The 18106-nt window shown below is 39.8% G+C and overlaps 1 protein-coding gene across 3 annotated transcripts in view; it reads right to left on the bottom strand.

The window, feature by feature from the left end:
• The window catches only part of LOC139766254 (uncharacterized), a 28298-nt gene extending 15223 nt beyond the window's left edge, over positions 1–13075 (bottom strand). The window contains exons 1-2 of one of the 3 annotated variants that reach the window (XM_071694644.1): positions 12938–13075; positions 8042–8145 (exon numbers count right to left, since the gene is read on the bottom strand). In XM_071694644.1, the coding sequence (XP_071550745.1) occupies positions 8042–8122 (81 nt within the window). In that variant the 5' untranslated portion in view covers positions 8123–8145; positions 12938–13075. Of the gene's footprint in view, positions 1–8041; positions 8146–12660; positions 12707–12812 lie in introns of those variants that run through there. The other 2 variants (XM_071694643.1, XM_071694645.1) reach the window with 2 other exon arrangements.
• Between the last annotated feature and the right edge of the window lie 5031 nt (positions 13076–18106).

Here is an 18106-nt window from a genome sequence, read left to right as displayed (position 1 = left end):
CTGTGTAGGTATGTATATTTGCGTGTGTGGACGTGTGTATGTACATGTGTATGGGGGGGGGGGTTGGGCCATTTCTTTCGTCTGTTTCCTTGCGCTACCTCGCAAACGCGGGAGACAGCGACAAAGTATAAAAAAAAAAAAAAAAAAAATTTATATATATATATATATATATATATATATATATATATATATATATATATATATATATATATATATGTTTGAATTGTCGTGGATATAGTGCCAGGTGGTTAACTTGGAGAAACACTAATACGAATATTTATAGTGTCATCTTTGAATACATCCAGTAAAGAGGGATGTTTTAAACTATCTTTAGAAGCAGAACATGCTAAATACATGTTTTGGTGATTGGTAGATGGAGACAGTTACTGTCTGTTCATAACTTGAAAGATGGAAGGGGAAACAGCTGAACATATTGCACTGAAATGTGTAAATGCACTTGAATTACTGCCAGAAAGTACCCCAAGTATAAAGCACCTGGTGGACGGTAAAGTATATGGATGCTTATTAACTGTTTTAGCACTTTGCTGGACCAAATCTAGTGAGTTGTGTCAGGCAGCCAAGTGGAACTGACAAAGTTGACTGTGCTTCTATTGTACATCACAATATTAACAGATACAAAGCTTAGAAGCAGACCTGTTATCTCTCCTTTTATGGATCAGTCAATGCTAGTAAAGAGTCCCTCTTTCTGCTTGCAAAAGCTACCCAATGCCAAGACATGGGAAGCAAAGTAGCTACATCAGCAAATTAACAGCTTGGAGAATGATAAACAAGAACTAGAAATGAGTGTGGAATCTTCACATAAGAAAATATCTTATTTAAAAAAGAAAGTGAACTACGCGGGAAACGGCGATCAAATTTAAAGAGGGAAGTCAGCACCACAAGTAAAGCATCCTCCTCGAAGGCTCAGAGTGGGGTGCCTAAATGTGTGTGGATGTAACCAAGATGTGAAGACCCTTACTGGAAAAACAATCACTCTTGAAGTAGAACCTTCAGACACAACTGAAAATGTGAAGGAAAATAGTGAAATTGGAGAAAAATGTAGCTTAGACATTGAAGCTTATTGATACAGTGGTTAAATTGATGAGAACTGCTATTGACGTTTGTGTAAATAAATTATACATTTCCTTTTTTCCATAGCCAGAGGTTGAACCATTATGTGACATTCTTTTTTTTCATTCATTTCAAGCTAGAAGTTTCAGTTTTCTAAATTGTTTCTTACATTTCTCATATGTATATATATGTATGTGTGTGTGTGTGTGTATATGTGTGTATGTATGTGTATGTGTGTGTATATGTATATATATGTATATTATCCCTGGGGATAGGGGTGAAAGAATACTTCCCATGTATTCCTCGCGTGTCGTAGAAAGCGACTAGAGGGGACGGGAGCGGGGGGCCAGAAATCCTCCCCTCCTTGTATTAACTTTCTAAAATGGGAAACAGAAGAAGGAGTCACGCGGGGAGTGCTCATCCTCCTCGAAGGCTCAGAGTGGGGTGCCTAAATGTGTGTGGATGTAACCAAGATGTGAAAAAAGGAGAGATAGGTAGTATGTTTGAGGAAAGGAACCTGGATGTTTTGGCTCTGAGTGAAACGAAGCTCAAGGGTAAAGGGGAAGAGTGGTTTGGGAATGTCTGGGGAGTAAAGTCAGGGGTCAGTGAGAGGACAAGAGCAAGGGAAGGAGTAGCAATACTCCTGAAACAGGAGTTGTGGGAGTATGTGATAGAGTGTAAGAAAGTAAATTCTCGATTAATATGGGTAAAACTGAAAGTTGATGGGGAGAGGTGGGTGATTATTGGTGCATATGCACCTGGGCATGAGAAGAAAGATCAAGAGAGGCAAGTGTTTTGGGAGCAGCTGAATGAGTGTGTTAGTGGTTTTGATGCACGAGACCGGGTCATAGTGATGGGTGATTTGAATGCAAAGGTGAGTAATGTGGCAGTTGAGGGAATAATTGGTATACATGGGGTGTTCGGTGTTGTAAATGGAAATGGTGAAGAGCTTGTAGATTTATGTGCTGAAAAAGGACTGATGATTGGGAATACCTGGTTTAAAAAGCGAGATATACATAAGTATACTTATGTAAGTAGGAGAGATGGCCAGAGAGCGTTATTGGATTACGTGTTAATTGACAGGCGTGCGAGAGACTTTTGGATGTTAATATGCTGAGAGGTGCAACTGGAGGGATGTCTGATCATTATCTTGTGGAGGCTAAGGTGAAGATTTGTATGGGTTTTCAGAAAAGAAGAGTGAATGTTGGGGTGAAGAGGGTGGTGAGAGTAAGTGAGCTTGAGAAGGAGACCTGTGTGAGGAAGTACCAGGAGAGACTGAGTACAGAATGGAAAAAGGTGAGAACAATGGAAGTAAGGGGAGTGGGGGAGGAATGGGATGTATTTAGGGAATCAGTGATGGATTGCGCAAAAGATGCTTGTGGCATGAGAAGAGTGGGAGGTGGGTTGATTAGAAAGGGTAGTGAGTGGTGGGATGAAGAAGTAAGAGTATTAGTGAAAGAGAAGAGAGAGGCATTTGGACGATTTTTGCAGGGAAAAAATGCAATTGAGTGGGAGATGTATAAAAGAAAGAGACAGCAGGTCAAGAGAAAGGTGCAAGAGGTGAAAAAAAGGGCAAATGAGAGTTGGGGTGAGAGAGTATCATTAAATTTTAGGGAGAATAAAAAGATGTTCTGGAAGGAGGTAAATAAAGTGCGCAAGACAAGGGAGCAAATGGGAACTTCGGTGAAGGGCGCAAGTGGGGAGGTGATAACAAGTAGTGGTGATGTGAGAAGGAGATGGAGTGAGTATTTTGAAGGTTTGTTGAATGTGTTTGATGATAGAGTGGCAGATATAGGGTGTTTTGGTCGAGGTGGTGTGCAAAGTGAGAGGGTTAGGGAAAATGATTTGGTAAACAGAGAAGAGGTAGTGAAAGCTTTGCGGAAGATGAAAGCCGGCAAGGCAGCAGGTTTGGATGGTATTGCAGTGGAATTTATTAAAAAAGGGGGTGACTGTATTGTTGACTGGTTGGTAAGGTTATTTAATGTATGTATGACTCATGGTGAGGTGCCTGAGGATTGGCGGAATGCGTGCATAGTGCCATTGTACAAAGGCAAAGGGGATAAGAGTGAGTGCTCAAATTACAGAGGTATAAGTTTGTTGAGTATTCCTGGTAAATTATATGGGAGGGTATTGATTGAGAGGGTGAAGGCATGTACAGAGCATCAGATTGGGGAAGAGCAGTGTGGTTTCAGAAGTGGTAGAGGATGTGTGGATCAGGTGTTTGCTTTGAAGAATGTATGTGAGAAATACTTAGAAAAGCAAATGGATTTGTATGTAGCATTTATGGATCTGGAGAAGGCATATGACAGAGTTGATAGAGATGCTCTGTGGAAGGTATTAAGAATATATGGTGTGGGAGGAAAGTTGTTAGAAGCAGTGAAAAGTTTTTATCGAGGATGTAAGGCATGTGTACGTGTAGGAAGAGAGGAAAGTGATTGGTTCTCAGTGAATGTAGGTTTGCGGCAGGGGTGTGTGATGTCTCCATGGTTGTTTAATTTGTTTATGGATGGGGTTGTTAGGGAGGTAAATGCAAGAGTCCTGGAAAGAGGGGCAAGTATGAAGTCTGTTGGGGATGAGAGAGCTTGGGAAGTGAGTCAGTTGTTGTTCGCTGATGATACAGCGCTGGTGGCTGATTCATGTGAGAAACTGCAGAAGCTGGTGACTGAGTTTGGAAAAGTGTGTGGAAGAAGAAAGTTAAGAGTAAATGTGAATAAGAGCAAGGTTATTAGGTACAGTAGGGTTGAGGGTCAAGTCAATTGGGAGGTGAGTTTGAATGGAGAAAAACTGGAGGAAGTGAAGTGTTTTAGATATCTAGGAGTGGATCTGGCAGCGGATGGAACCATGGAAGCGGAAGTGGATCATAGGGTGGGGGAGGGGGCCAAAATCCTGGGGGCCTTAAAGAATGTGTGGAAGTCGAGAACATTATCTCGGAAAGCAAAAATGGGTATGTTTGAAGGAATAGTGGTTCCAACAATGTTGTATGGTTGCGAGGCGTGGGCTATGGATAGAGTTGTGCGCAGGAGGATGGATGTGCTGGAAATGAGATGTTTGAGGACAATGTGTGGTGTGCGGTGGTTTGATCGAGTGAGTAACGTAAGGGTAAGAGAGATGTGTGGAAAAAAAAAGAGCGTGGTTGAGAGAGCAGAAGAGGGTGTTTTGAAGTGGTTTGGGCACATGGAGAGGATGAGTGAGGAAAGATTGACCAAGAGGATATATGTGTCGGAGGTGGAGGGAACAAGGAGAAGAGGGAGACCAAATTGGAGGTGGAAAGATGGAGTGAAAAAGATTTTGTGTGATCGGGGCCTGAACATGCAGGAGGGTGAAAGGAGGGCAAGGAATAGAGTGAATTGGAGCGATGTGGTATACCGGGGTTGACGTGCTGTCAGTGGATTGAAGCAGGGCATGTGAAGCGTCTGGGGTAAACCATGGAAAACTGTGTAGGTATGTACATTTGCATGTGTGGACGTATGTATATACATGTGTATGGGGGGGGGGGGGGGGGGTTGGGCCATTTCTTTCGTTTTTTTTTTTTTTTTTTTTTTTTTTCCCCAAAAGAAGGAACAGAGAGGGGGGCCAGGTGAGGATTTTCCCTCTGAGGCCCGGTCCTCTGTTCTTGGCGCTACCTCGCAAATGCGGGAAATGGCGAATCGTATGAAAAAAAAAAAAAAAAAAAAATATATATATATATATTTATTTATTTATTTATATATTTATTTATTTTGCTTTGTCGCTGTCTCCCGCGTTTGCAAGGTAGAGCAAGGAAACAGACGAAAGAAATGGCCCAACCCACCCCTATACACAATGTATATACATACACGTCCACACACGCAAATATACATACCTATGCATCTCAATGTACACATATATATACACACACAGACACATACATATATACCCATGCACACAATTCACACTGTCTACCTTTATTCATTCCCATCGCCACCTTGCCACACATGGAATACTATCCCCCTCCCCCCTCATGTGTGCAAGGCAGCGCTAGGAAAAGACAACAAAGGCCCCATTCATTCACACTCAGTCTCTAGCTGTCATGCAATAATGCCCGAAACCACAGCTCCCTTTCCACATCCAGGCCCCACACAACTTTCCATGGTTTACCCCAGACGCTTCACATGCCCTGATTCAATCCACTGACAGCACGTCAACCCCGATATACCACATCGATCCAATTCACTCTATTCCTTGCCCGCCTTTCACCCTCCTGCATGTTCAGGCCCCGATCACTCAAAATCTTTTTCACCCCATCTTTCCACCTCCAATTTGGTCTCCCACTTCTCCTCGTTCCCTCCACCTCCGACACATATATCCTCTTGGTCAATCTTTCCTCACTCATTCTCTCCATGTGCCCAAACCATTTCAAAACACCCTCTTCTGCTCTCTCAACCACGCTCTTTTTATTTCCACACATCTCTCTTACCCTTACATTACTTACTCGATCAAACCACCTCACACCACACACTGTCCTCAAACATCTCATTTCCAGCACATCCACCCTCCTGCGCACAACTCTATCCATAGCCTACGCCTCGCAACCATACAACATTGCTGGAACCACTATTCCTTCAAACATACCCATTTTTGCTTTCCGAGATAATGTTCTCAACTTCCACACATTCTTCAAGGCTCCCAGGATTTTCGGCCCCTCCCCCACCCTATGATTCACTTCCGCTTCCATGGTTCCATTCGCTGCCAAATCCATTCCCAGATATCTAAAACACTTCACTTCCTCCAGTTTTTCTTCATTCAAACTTACCTCCCAATTGACTTGTCCCTCAACCCTACCGTACCTAATAACCTTGCTCTTATTCACATTTACTCTCAGCTTTCTTCTTTCACACACATTACCAAACTCAGTCACCAGCTTCTGCAGTTTCTCACACGAATCAGCCACCAGAGATGTATCATCAGCAAACAACTGACTCACTTCCCAAGCTCTCTCATCCACAACAGACTGCATACTTGCCCCTCTTTCCAAAACTCTTGCATTCACCTTACGAACATCCCCATCCATAAACAAATCAAACAACCATGGAGACATCATGCACCCCTGCTGCAAACCAACATTCACTGAGAACCAATCACTTTCCTCTCTTCCTACACTTATACATGCCTTACATCCTCGATAAAAACTTTTCACTGCTTCTAACAACTTGCCTCCCACATCATATATTCGTAATACCTTCCACAGAGCATCGCTATCAACTCTATCATATGCCTTCTCCAGATCCATAAACACTACATACAAATCCATTTGCTTTCCTAAGTATTTCTCATATACATTCTTCAAAGCAAACACCTGATCCACACATCCTAAATACATTAAATAACCTTACCAACCAGTCAACAATACAGTCACCCCCTTTTTTAATAAAGTCCACCGCAATACCATCCAAACCCGCTGCCTTGCCGGCTTTCATCTTCCGCAAAGCTTTTACTACCTCTTCTCTGTTTACCAAATCATTTTCCCTAACCCTCACTTTGCACATCACCTCGACCAAAACACCCGACATTTGCCACTCTATCATCACACACATTCAACAAACCTTCGAAATACTCACTCCATCTTCTCACATCACCACTACTTGTTATCACCTCCCCATTAGCCCCCTTCACTGATGTTCCCATTTGTTCCCCTGTGTTATGCACTTAATTTACCTCCTTCCAAAACATTTTTTTATTCTCCCTAAAATTTAATGATTCTCTCTCACCCCAACTCTCATTTGACCTCTTTTTCACCTCTTGCACCTTTCTCTTGATCTCCTCCCTCTTTCTTTTATACATCTCCCACTCATTTGCATTTTTTCCCTGCAAAAATTGTCCAAATGCCTCTCTCTTCTTTCACCAATAATCTTACTTCTTCATCCCACCACTCACTACCCTTTCTAATCTGCCCACCTCCCACGCTTCTCATATCACAAGCATCTTTTGCGCAAGCCATCACTGCTTCCCTAAATACATCCAATTCCTCTCACACTCCCCTTACCTCCTTTGTTCTCACCTTTTTCCATTCTGTACTCAGTCTCTCCTGGTACTTCCTCACACAAGTGTTCTTCCAAAGCTCACTTACTCTCACCACTCTCTTCACCCCAACATTCTCTCTTTTCTGAAAACCTCTACAAATCTTCACCTTCACCTCCACAAGATAATGATCAGACATCACTCCAGGTGCACCTCTCAGCACATTAACATCCAAAAGTTTCTCTTTCATGTGCCTGTCAATTAACATGTAATCCAATAACGCTCTCTGGCCATCTCTCCTACTTACATACGTATACTTATGTATATCTCTCTTTTTAAACCAGGTATTCCCAATCACCAGTCCTTTTTCAGCACATAAATCTACAAGTTCTTCACCATTTCCATATACAACACTAAACGCCCCATGTACACCAATTATTCCCTCAACTGCCACATTGCTCACCTTTGCATTCAAATCACCCTTCACTATAACCCGGTCTCATGCATCAAAACTACTAACACACTCACTCAGCTGATCCCAAAACACTTGCCTCTCATGATCTTTCTTCTCATGCCCAGGTGCATATGCACCAATAATCACCCATCTCTCTCCATCCACTTTCAGTTTTACCAGTATCAGTCAAGAAATTACTTTCTTACACTCTATCACATACTCCTACAACTCCTGTTTCAGGAGTAGTGCAACTCCTTCCCTTGCTCTTGTCCTTTCACTAACCCCTGACTTTACTCCCAAGACATTCCCAAACCACTCTTCCCCTTTACCCTTGAGTTACATGGAAATGATAGTGCTAAGGTGATGTGCAGATGTAAATAATTGAAAGTGGCAGGCTGGCTATAGTGCTGTACTTCAAAATGATGTAAAGAGGATACGTGAAAGGAAAATCCAAAGGTAAGCTGGAAAAAAATAATCATTAAAAGATGGAGTATGGGTATGAGTACACAATCAAACAAGCAAATCATAAGCAATCCTTACCTTATCTCTCAAACTGCTAAGATTCTCCACAAAAGTAGACTGGTGGGTATTCCACCTTAGTTGAACAAATTCTTCACTCATCTTTCTGCCATTTACAAATAAACCTGTAATTCACAAACACTTGTAATAATTCACATTTATAATATGAATGTCCATGTAATTTCTGAATGAACCTTCTCATTTCAATAAAAAATCTAACTTTACAAGATGAAAAACAAAAGATGCCCAAACGAGGAAACACAGATAACCCGTATTTCTCCACTGCCTTTTTCAGTCTTCTAGCTTTACAGTGTAGTCTGTCTCTAAGTTTCCTTCTAAAGGGCCTGGTCTTTTAGGCTCTTTAATGCTGCAGGTCTGTCTATCTACCATCATCAACTGTTCCCATCTCCATAGAGAGGATCAAGCACACAAACTTTAATCATTCATACATATCTCTAGTACATTCAATGTTGCCATGGCTGCTGGATTTTTTTCTGTTGTTGAGAAAGGTTTTTATTAAAAAAATACAATTACAGTATACTGCAAATGCATGAAGTAGGAAAAGAATAATTGAAAAAATATGTAATGTATGATAAATGAGATAGAATGAAATAAAAAGAGTCAAAGGTGAGTATCATGCATGAGCCATGAGACTAATTATACTACACATCATCCATCAACACCTACACACCGCTAGGGTGTAAATGTTTACAATAATAATCAATTAGTGACACGTTTTTGATCTGAAGCTGTTAATTTACACATACTGTTCATAAATGATTGATCTATCATATAGCTAAACCAAATTGTAAAATTCAACAACTTCACTATTACCAAGAAATATGGTGAGGGAACAGCTTTCACTATAGCATGAATGTTTCCATATTTATGAAATTGTGATGTTTTTCACCTAACATTTTTCTTTTTTTTACATGCACTTGTTCATGACTGCTCTATAATACTGCATACACCAAAAAAGTAAATATAAAAACTTCAATCTTACAAACCAATTAAGCTGAGGTAAGAACAACTGTCAGAATGAAAATTTTTGCAATAATGTATTCATCAATCATTAACACTGCTTTTGTATCTTTACCTTCATTTGTTCATAAATTATTGCTCTATAATACACAATGTTCAATCCCAACCAATAACATCAACATAAAAGCAACACACAAACTAAATGCCTTCAAAAACTGACAACTACCTGGCACTAGATTTGGACTATCGATCTGTTTGAATCTAAGATGCCCATTCCCTCTAGGAACTCCCATCACGGGGGTAGCCACAGCAAAAGTATCTCTACTCATCACTGTTCTTTTGTTTCTCCATTGCATTCATCATTCCACACATTCTTCCACCATTTTTTTTCCCTCCACTACTCTTCCATACTATTTCCATGTCACAGGAGGTCTTCCTCTCACATCAACCCCTTTAATCATAGTCAAACAATCTCATTGTAAACTCCCAGACTTGCATTCTTTTCACAAGCCCAAAACACCTCAAACTTTTACATTTCACCCACTCTACCACTCCACAATTCATTTCCTTTGCATTAGCAGTCATACCACATCTCTCTTCACTCCATCCAATCATACCACATGCTCCTCTCAAACTACTCCTTTCCACTGCCTGGATTCTTAAACTCAGTGACTCATTTCATGTCCATATTTTGGTCATATGGGTCAGGGTCGGGACTATGTTGACCCTTACAATTTTCTTTCTTCACTTTCATCCTTATTTCTCTACTCATTATTCTATTACAGGACCCAATGACTCTTCTACCCTGCATTGCTCTCTCTCTCATATCTCTCCTTCCATATCAACTAACTTATCTAAGATGGTTCCCAAATACTTAAATCCTGTCACCTCTACCAATTTATCTCCCTCCATATCTATAACACAATTTAGAACAATTTCTTCTTTCCCTTGTTGGTTCACACCCAGAGGAATTATGGGCCACTTTTAAGCATCAATTTATGCACCATCAAGTCACAATCATTCCCATGCATGACAGAAACAATAAAATTAAAAGCAAACCTGAATAGTACTCCCAAATATTCCAAAAGCTATACAGGGCACAAATAAACTCTATAAGCTAAAGAAATTCGACAATGATCCAAATACTGCAATGCAATATAACAATCAGAAGACAAGTGAAAGTCCTTATTAAAAATGCCAAGAAAGAATATAAAGTGAGTACTGCAAGAGATGGTAATAAAGATCCTAAAAGATTTTATAGATATATGTGCGTCTGTGGGCGTTTATGTATATACATGTGTATGTGGGTGGGCTGGGCCATTTCTTTTGTCTGTTTCCTTGCGCTACCTCGCTAACGCAGGAGACAGCGACTAAGTATAATAAATAAGAAAATAAGAAACAGATTAGAGAGTGGAAATTGACCTTTAGTAAATGAGGATGGGGAACCCACTGTGGATGATAAAAGCATAACAAGCCGGAAAAGTTTTTCAGTTCTGTTTTTAAGCTAAAAATTAACAGCATGAATTTTAACAGTGATAAACAGCACTCACACGATACAAGAATTTACCGTCACAGTTAGAGAAGTACTAACACGAATAGATGAGTTAAAGACTGATAAAATCCCAGGCCCTAATCATTCCTATCCATGAGAGATTAAAAACGTCTACACAAAATTGCTGGACTGGTAATTCGTATTTCCAATAAATAGCTCCAGGATGGAGTAATGCCACAGGAGTGGAGACAGGCAGATGTTATTCCTATATACAAAAAGGGAAGCCACAAATTGCTTGGTAATTACCATCCTATCACATCAATTATATGCAAATTTCTGGAGTTGATTATCTAAGACAAAATCTCAGCCTATCAGTAATAACACAGCATGGTTTTAGATGCAGTGATTACACAAAAATACCTGCAACCAATCTAACCTCATTTTTCACAACAAGCATTATCAAAGGGGGAATAGTACTCTATCAGGAATTATGTACGTTACTTATTGTTAAAGTGGGTAACGAATAAAGAAATCATCAGAACTCATGAAAACCTCATCTAACCTACCTAGCAGTCCAGATCTAACATAATTCTTGATACTTCAATCACAATATGTGAGTGTAACCCACTTCTTAGAGTATTTTACAAATGGTCCCAGATTTCAACACAAATGCAACACATTTAGCAAACATGATCCCCAGCTGCATACAAATTTAATGTTAGTATATTTCTACTACTGTTTCAGCTACTACATGTGGTTTCTAAAGCTGTTGTTGATACAAGTGTTTTATTAACTTCATTACTATACTCAATCCCAATTTTTTTTTGTGAAATATGTGACCCTCGCTACTATCACCTTATTTGCTAATGTTCAATAAAATATAATGCTTAAATTTGAACTATACAACTGTCACTGTATTGTCTGGACACTACACAAACACTGCAATGCAAAATCACACTATCAAAAGCTAATAATGATGCACTGCTTAACTAAACTTTAACCGTACTGCTTTCTTAATCACATAACAAATATGAACGTAATCATGCTATGCCAATAGAATATAGTGCTTAAATTCAAACTATACAACTGTTACTATATTGTCTGGACACTACACAAACACTGCAATACAAAATCACACTATATCAAAAGCTAATGAAGATACATCACTTAACTAAACTTTAACCATACTGCTTTCTTAATCACATCATAAATATGAACATAACCATGCTATGCCACTCATTCTACTCTATAAAGACGAAACTATCACTACAAAAAGTATCAATGATATTAACGGAACTGAGTAATGCCACTCACCTACCACTGCCAAATAACTCGAAATAGGTGAAACAATAAGAAAAATGTAATTACCATAACCTAACTTACCTTCATGTATGGGTGAGATTTGCCTTAAATTTCAATGTTATAGTAAAATCCTAACCATCAACTGCTGTATTACACTATATCGTGAATTATGTGCCCTGAAAATGTATGTGTACTGCAACTTAAGGGCATGTAAACAGTGCACATACCTCTCATCTATACATATACAGCTGATAATCACTTTTTTTTTTAAATAACTTTGAAAATGAGGTAACTTTTGACTGGCTGAGGAACTGCAGTGAGGTTTTTCACAGTCTTATTAATTTCTGGACATAACACTTGCATCATTTCCCCTGATTTTGATAGCCCTCCCCACTATCAATTTATTGTGCGACAAAAGATGACCTAACTCATGCTCCACCAGTCATACTATAATCTTCACTAACCAAACCATCATAGCAAAAAGCTTAATGATATTCCAGAGTCAAATTCCATGTGCCCCTAAAGTGGTATGATATCTAACTTTTCAATCGGCCACACGAACAATTTCTTATCATTTTAACCAGTATGTCAGTAAGGAGAGGCCTGCCAATTTTAGATATGTTAATCACATGATTTAGGCTATAAATAATATAAACCCAACCTTGCCGAGACTAATGGTGATGTATTAATCCTGGAGCCCCACACATTCCTTTGACTAAGTGAATAAAATATGGTAATGGGGGATTATATGGATATCATATGGCAACCTGGGCTAATAATGAGTAACATACAGCACTAGTGAGTCACAAGAACATAACAAGGTATAGCCATGGTGGTCAGGTCAGAATATATTGGAACTATTTACTGGGACACGTTGTTGTTTGACAAGGAGGGCTGGGAGTAGTCCTCCATGGCTCAGACGTCTCGTCTCCCTCACACCGGCCCTGTGGTTAATACTACATATTGAACGGCTTACATATGTATGTGTCAAGTATGACTTACACAGGCTAAACTCACCACATATATATGTTGAGCATTCAAGCTATCTGCTTGGGAATGGGCTGCCACATGAGTCTAGCCAGCCTACTGGTTAACCAAACACTACCACCACCACCAACACCACACACACGGCTCCTACTTGCCTCAAGCATGAGAAACCTCTGTTCTCCAGACGGGAATACCATTCAGGCGAGACCGTGCATGGTGTCAGGCACCTCAGATACAACAGAAGATGAACATCTGTAAGTCACAGGTCAATGAATCGATATTGAAAAGGCCAGAGGGAATACTTGAAGCTTTCTTTTCAGCCAAGGCGAGATGTGGCACACACCAGTTGAATCTGGCGCCAAGTGATGGCAGTCATGTCCAGACAGCTTCATGTCCCTGTTCACCTCAGATTCCTCCTCTCACTACATTTATGAATAGTTTAGGACGGAATCTACTTTAAACATCTTTGCTCAGAGCTGGCTTCATCAAACATGAAAATGATCAACCCCAAAAATATAATACTTTTCGTTGTGCATACGATAATACATTTGTAAATTTTAGAAACTTTATGAAAAGTGAAAACACTTGACTTATTAAATAAATTCAATAGACTGCTTGCCGCCGGTGTAGTCTTGAGGTAAGTTCTTGCCATGAGGCTACCGTTGCTCATGAGCCCAAGAGGTGGTTGTATAATGGTTTTCCGCCTTTTCAGCAGGACACGTTCCATGTATTGCGGGTTTCTGAATGTTGTCCCATATCTCTATCATCAATATACTTTATTATGAGCCTCACATCTATATGCTTGAAATGTTTCTTTCTAAGTTCCCGGAAGAGAGTGCTCTACCAAGAAGGTAGAAGAGAGCAATTGTTATGCCTATCTTTAAGAGAGGAACTCGAGAAATTGCAAACATCTATGAACCAATCTCTGAAAGGGGTAGAATTACAAGCCAATATCTGACAAGTGTAGAACTGTAAACCATATATCTCTAACAAGGTTGGTCTGTAAAACAACGGGACGTTAAACAAGAAAAAAATCACAGAGGAGCTTTAAAAATCACTTTTGCAGGCTGTGTAATACAATATTTTACTTATGCCAGTATCTACCTTGACATCTGTCATTATACTAAGTAGTAAGCTAGTTACGTTGTAAATTATGTTATGGGATTTTGCAATTTTGAGATATATAGACGGCTAAAAAAAAAAACGCCAATTGTAAGTTTTTATATCTCATTACGGTGTATATATATATATATATATATATATATATATATATATATATATATATATATATATATATATATATATTCTTTCCTTTATACTATTCGCCATTTCCCGCATTAGCGAGGTAGCGTTAAGAACAGAGGACTGGGCCTTTTTTGGAATATCCTCACCTGGCCCCCTCTGTTCCTTCTTTTGGAAAATTAAAAAAAAAAAAAAACGAGAGGGGAGGATTTCCAGCCCCCCACTCCCTCCCCTTTTAGTCGCCTTCTACGACACGCAGGGAATACGAGGGAAGTATTCTTTCTCCCCCATCCCCGGGGAATATATATATTTTTTTTGTTCATACTATTCGCCATTTCCCGCGTTGGCGAGGTAGCGTTAATAAAAGAGGACTGAGCCTTAGAGGGAATATCCTCACTTGGCCCTCTTCTCTGTTCCTTCTTTTGGAAAATTAAAAACGAGAGGGGAGGATTTCCAGCGCCCCGCTGGATATATATATATATATATATATATATATATATATATATATATATATATATATATATATATATATATTCTCTTACTGCAATGTGCAATGCACCGAAACCACAGACCTTTCCAAGGTTTACCTCTGCTGCTTCATATACCATGATTCACTCCAATGATGGAAGGCCTCCCAATGTACACCACATCGCTCAATTCACTCTTTCCTGCGCACGCCTTTCACCCTCCAACTTGTTCGGCCCCGACCGCTTGAAATCTTCTTCACTCCATCCTTTCATCTCTAATTTGACTTGCCTCTTTTCTTTGTGCCTTCCTCTTTTGACATACATAATCTCTCTGTCAACGCCTCCACACTCATTCTTTCCATGTCCCCACAAATTTCAGCTCTTTCATCCGTACTCTTCTCATAACAACACCTCCCTCTTACCCTGTCATTACTTCCTCGATCAAAACTCCTCACATCACACATTGTCCTCACACATTCCATTTCCAACACATGCAACCTCCTCCGTGCGTACGCATATCCTCATGACTGGCGCATCCATACAACAACATTACGACTGCTGTTACGCCATAACACACCCATTTTTGTCATCTCAACCGCGACCTCTCTTTCCAAACATTCCTCAATATTCGTAACACTTAAAAAAAGAAGGAAAAATAAGCATCCCTATCAACCTTATCACATGCTTTCTCCAGATGCATAACGGTCACATAAAAATCCCTTCTATTTTTCTCATTATTTCTCACACATTCTTAAAAGCAAACACCTGATCTGCAAAACCTCTATCGCTTCTGAAACTACATTGTTCCCTCCGAGTCTGATGCTATGTACACGCCTTCATCCTGTCAAACACTATTCTCCCTTACAACTTACGAGGTACACTCACTCATCTAACTAATACTTCTTTAATTCGAGCACTCACCTTTGTTCCACTTACCATTATACAATGGCACTATACATGCATCCTACCAATCATGAGGCACTTCATCATGATCCAAAGATACGTTAAAAACCCTAACTAATCAACAACACAGTCATCCCCTTTCTTAAGAGATTCAAGAGCAAAACAATCCACTTCAGCCGCCTTGCCACATTTCTTCTTACGACAGGTTTCACCACTTTTTTTTTTCTTTTCAACGAATCCCTTTCCATTTCTCTCACATTTCGTATACCTCCCTGACCCAAACACTACATGTGCCACTCTATCATCACAGATTCATCAGTCTTTCAAAGCACTCACTGTATCTACTCTTCAACTCATCACTGCCTATTACCACTTCACCATTTTCCCCCTTCAACGATGTTTCCATTTGTTATTACAAAACATCATATTCTCCTTGAAGTTTGCTGACAGTCGCTCACCGCAACTCTCATTTGCCCTCTTTTTCAACCCCTGCATCTTCCTCTTGACCTCCTGCCACCTTTCCCATACATTTGTATTCCTTGTCAGTACCGTCCATATACCTCTCTTTTCTCATGATCTTGCAAAGTGGCACTCTCCTTATGACCTTTGCATAATGTGCAAATGTATTCAGGTCGGAGTCCAAACCTCCAGGCATATCATTTATACAGATCAAGAAGATTAGTGGTGTCAGATCAGACCATGGGACACTCGGCTAGTGACTACCCATTTACCAGGAAGGGTCTTTTCCTGCCTAGTGATCCAGCTGGCATTGAGCTTTAACGAGAAACTTTCGCAGGATGAATATTAGCCTCGATTATTATAACAAGGCAATGGAATGGGAGAATACCATGTAATCTTCATTATTCTCTTCCATTATAAAAACTTTATCCTTAAACTTCTTTAAGCAGTTTTGACAATCTTTCAAGGTGTATTAAGAGACTGGTTGTTTTTTGTTGTTCTTTTTGCTTGAAGGAATATTATTCTCTGCTGACTTAAAGAAATCAAGTCTTCGAGCTATTAAAGATCTGGTTTTATATTCAAATCAGTTAATCATATCAAGCCTCCATTAAGGACTATTTGATGTATAAATATTCTGTTTTACCCAGCAGTTTTAGAAAGTGGTCACCATGGTTTTAAATGAACAAAGAAAATCTAGTCCTGTGGACTGACGTACTATTCTAACACATAACCACATAGGTAATTCTGTACCTAATACGAACCATGATTTACTCACATACATGCTTAATAAAGCCTTAACTTTCCTCCAATTTGAAACATTTTTCTTTAAAAGGTTAGACAGAACAGAGAAACCATCAAGAGTATTATCTGCTGAATATCGTCTTGATCCATATCAACATTCAAACCAGGATATACTTGATAACGTTTTCAAGACATGAAGATCTCGTGCTCTTGCTCGTAAGGCATTTTTGGGACCCGGTAGGGCAAAAAGGAAGTGGTGTACAGTCCCTTCCCACCATATATATATATATATATATATATATATATATATATATATATATATATGTGTGTGTGTGTGTTTGTGTGTGTGTGTGCTGTGTTTTGTACATATATATTTATAAGTGAAAACAATGGGTTACGGTGGGAATATACACATAATCCACATAGGTATCACATTTTGATGTATTCCAAGTACAAGGTATATACGATAGATATCGACATGGCCATAACATTCTTCTTTGACCGGATTTTACAGTAAAGCCCCGCCAGAGTGACTTTTCACTTGCGGTGTAACCGAGAGCAGGCGGAGCCAAATTACATATCAAATGGAAATAAGAAGGCTCTGAATCCGAGGAAACAAGTGAGAATAATGACAATAGAGGTGTTAATATACTCCAGTTCGAGGCTACAACGCGAGGAAAATGTCTTCAGCAAGGCTGGTAGTACATTGTCACTTAAGAACTTTTCACTCCAAAGGAGTCTACATTTGTCTGTTACTGGTAGTAGTGCGGCCTTGGGCTACCGGACCCTTTTGAATTATGGGTAACATCATGAATTTTTCATAGAAATCGGATCTGGAGTCCGTGTATATGACTGACGGCTCTCCCCTTTCGAAATTTCCTTGAGGGGATGGCCATTGAAAAAGTCTATAACTGCAGAACTCCAGCGCCATTTCTTATCCTCTAGTGCTTCACCCTTAGCAGGCCACTGACAGGGGGCAACTTTAGCGTCAATGTCAGAGGTTCCTTTCTAATCTTCCCACCAACTACTATTGCCCAATGTGTCTACCTCATGATCCAACAAACTATTACTACCTAATGTTCTTATTCAACCACTACTTCTTATCTATTCCTCCTGTCTAATGTTACTTTTTACTACTATGATTTTGCCAAAAGGCAGGACTATTGCACAGCACTCACCGTAGAAAAATCTAGTTATGGAGAATGAGTTGTTTGTCAAAGTTATGTGCGACAAGGAGAGGTTATGTTTGTGGACCAAACAATGGTCAAAATGTGGCTGAGGCAGAAAGAAAAGACAGCTACCTGGGTTTACGAAGAGCACTTGACAACCACTGAAGTGCCGACTTTCTAAGCAGCTGTCACTGATCCTCCCATACCAGGTGGGTAGTCCTGGTAATATAACCTCCATGATCGGTGGCTACCTATCGATCACGACCTCCTGGGTTAGTTAAAAATAAATAAGATGCCAAGGTTGAGGAGGAAGCACCTCACCATACATGCTTCATTACACTGG

The sequence above is a fragment of the Panulirus ornatus genome, chromosome 57, assembly GCF_036320965.1.
Source record: "Panulirus ornatus isolate Po-2019 chromosome 57, ASM3632096v1, whole genome shotgun sequence".
Taxonomy (NCBI): Eukaryota; Metazoa; Arthropoda; class Malacostraca; order Decapoda; family Palinuridae; genus Panulirus; species Panulirus ornatus.
Note: the sequence above shows the minus strand (reverse complement) of the source record. Positions and strands in the feature narration are given on the sequence as shown.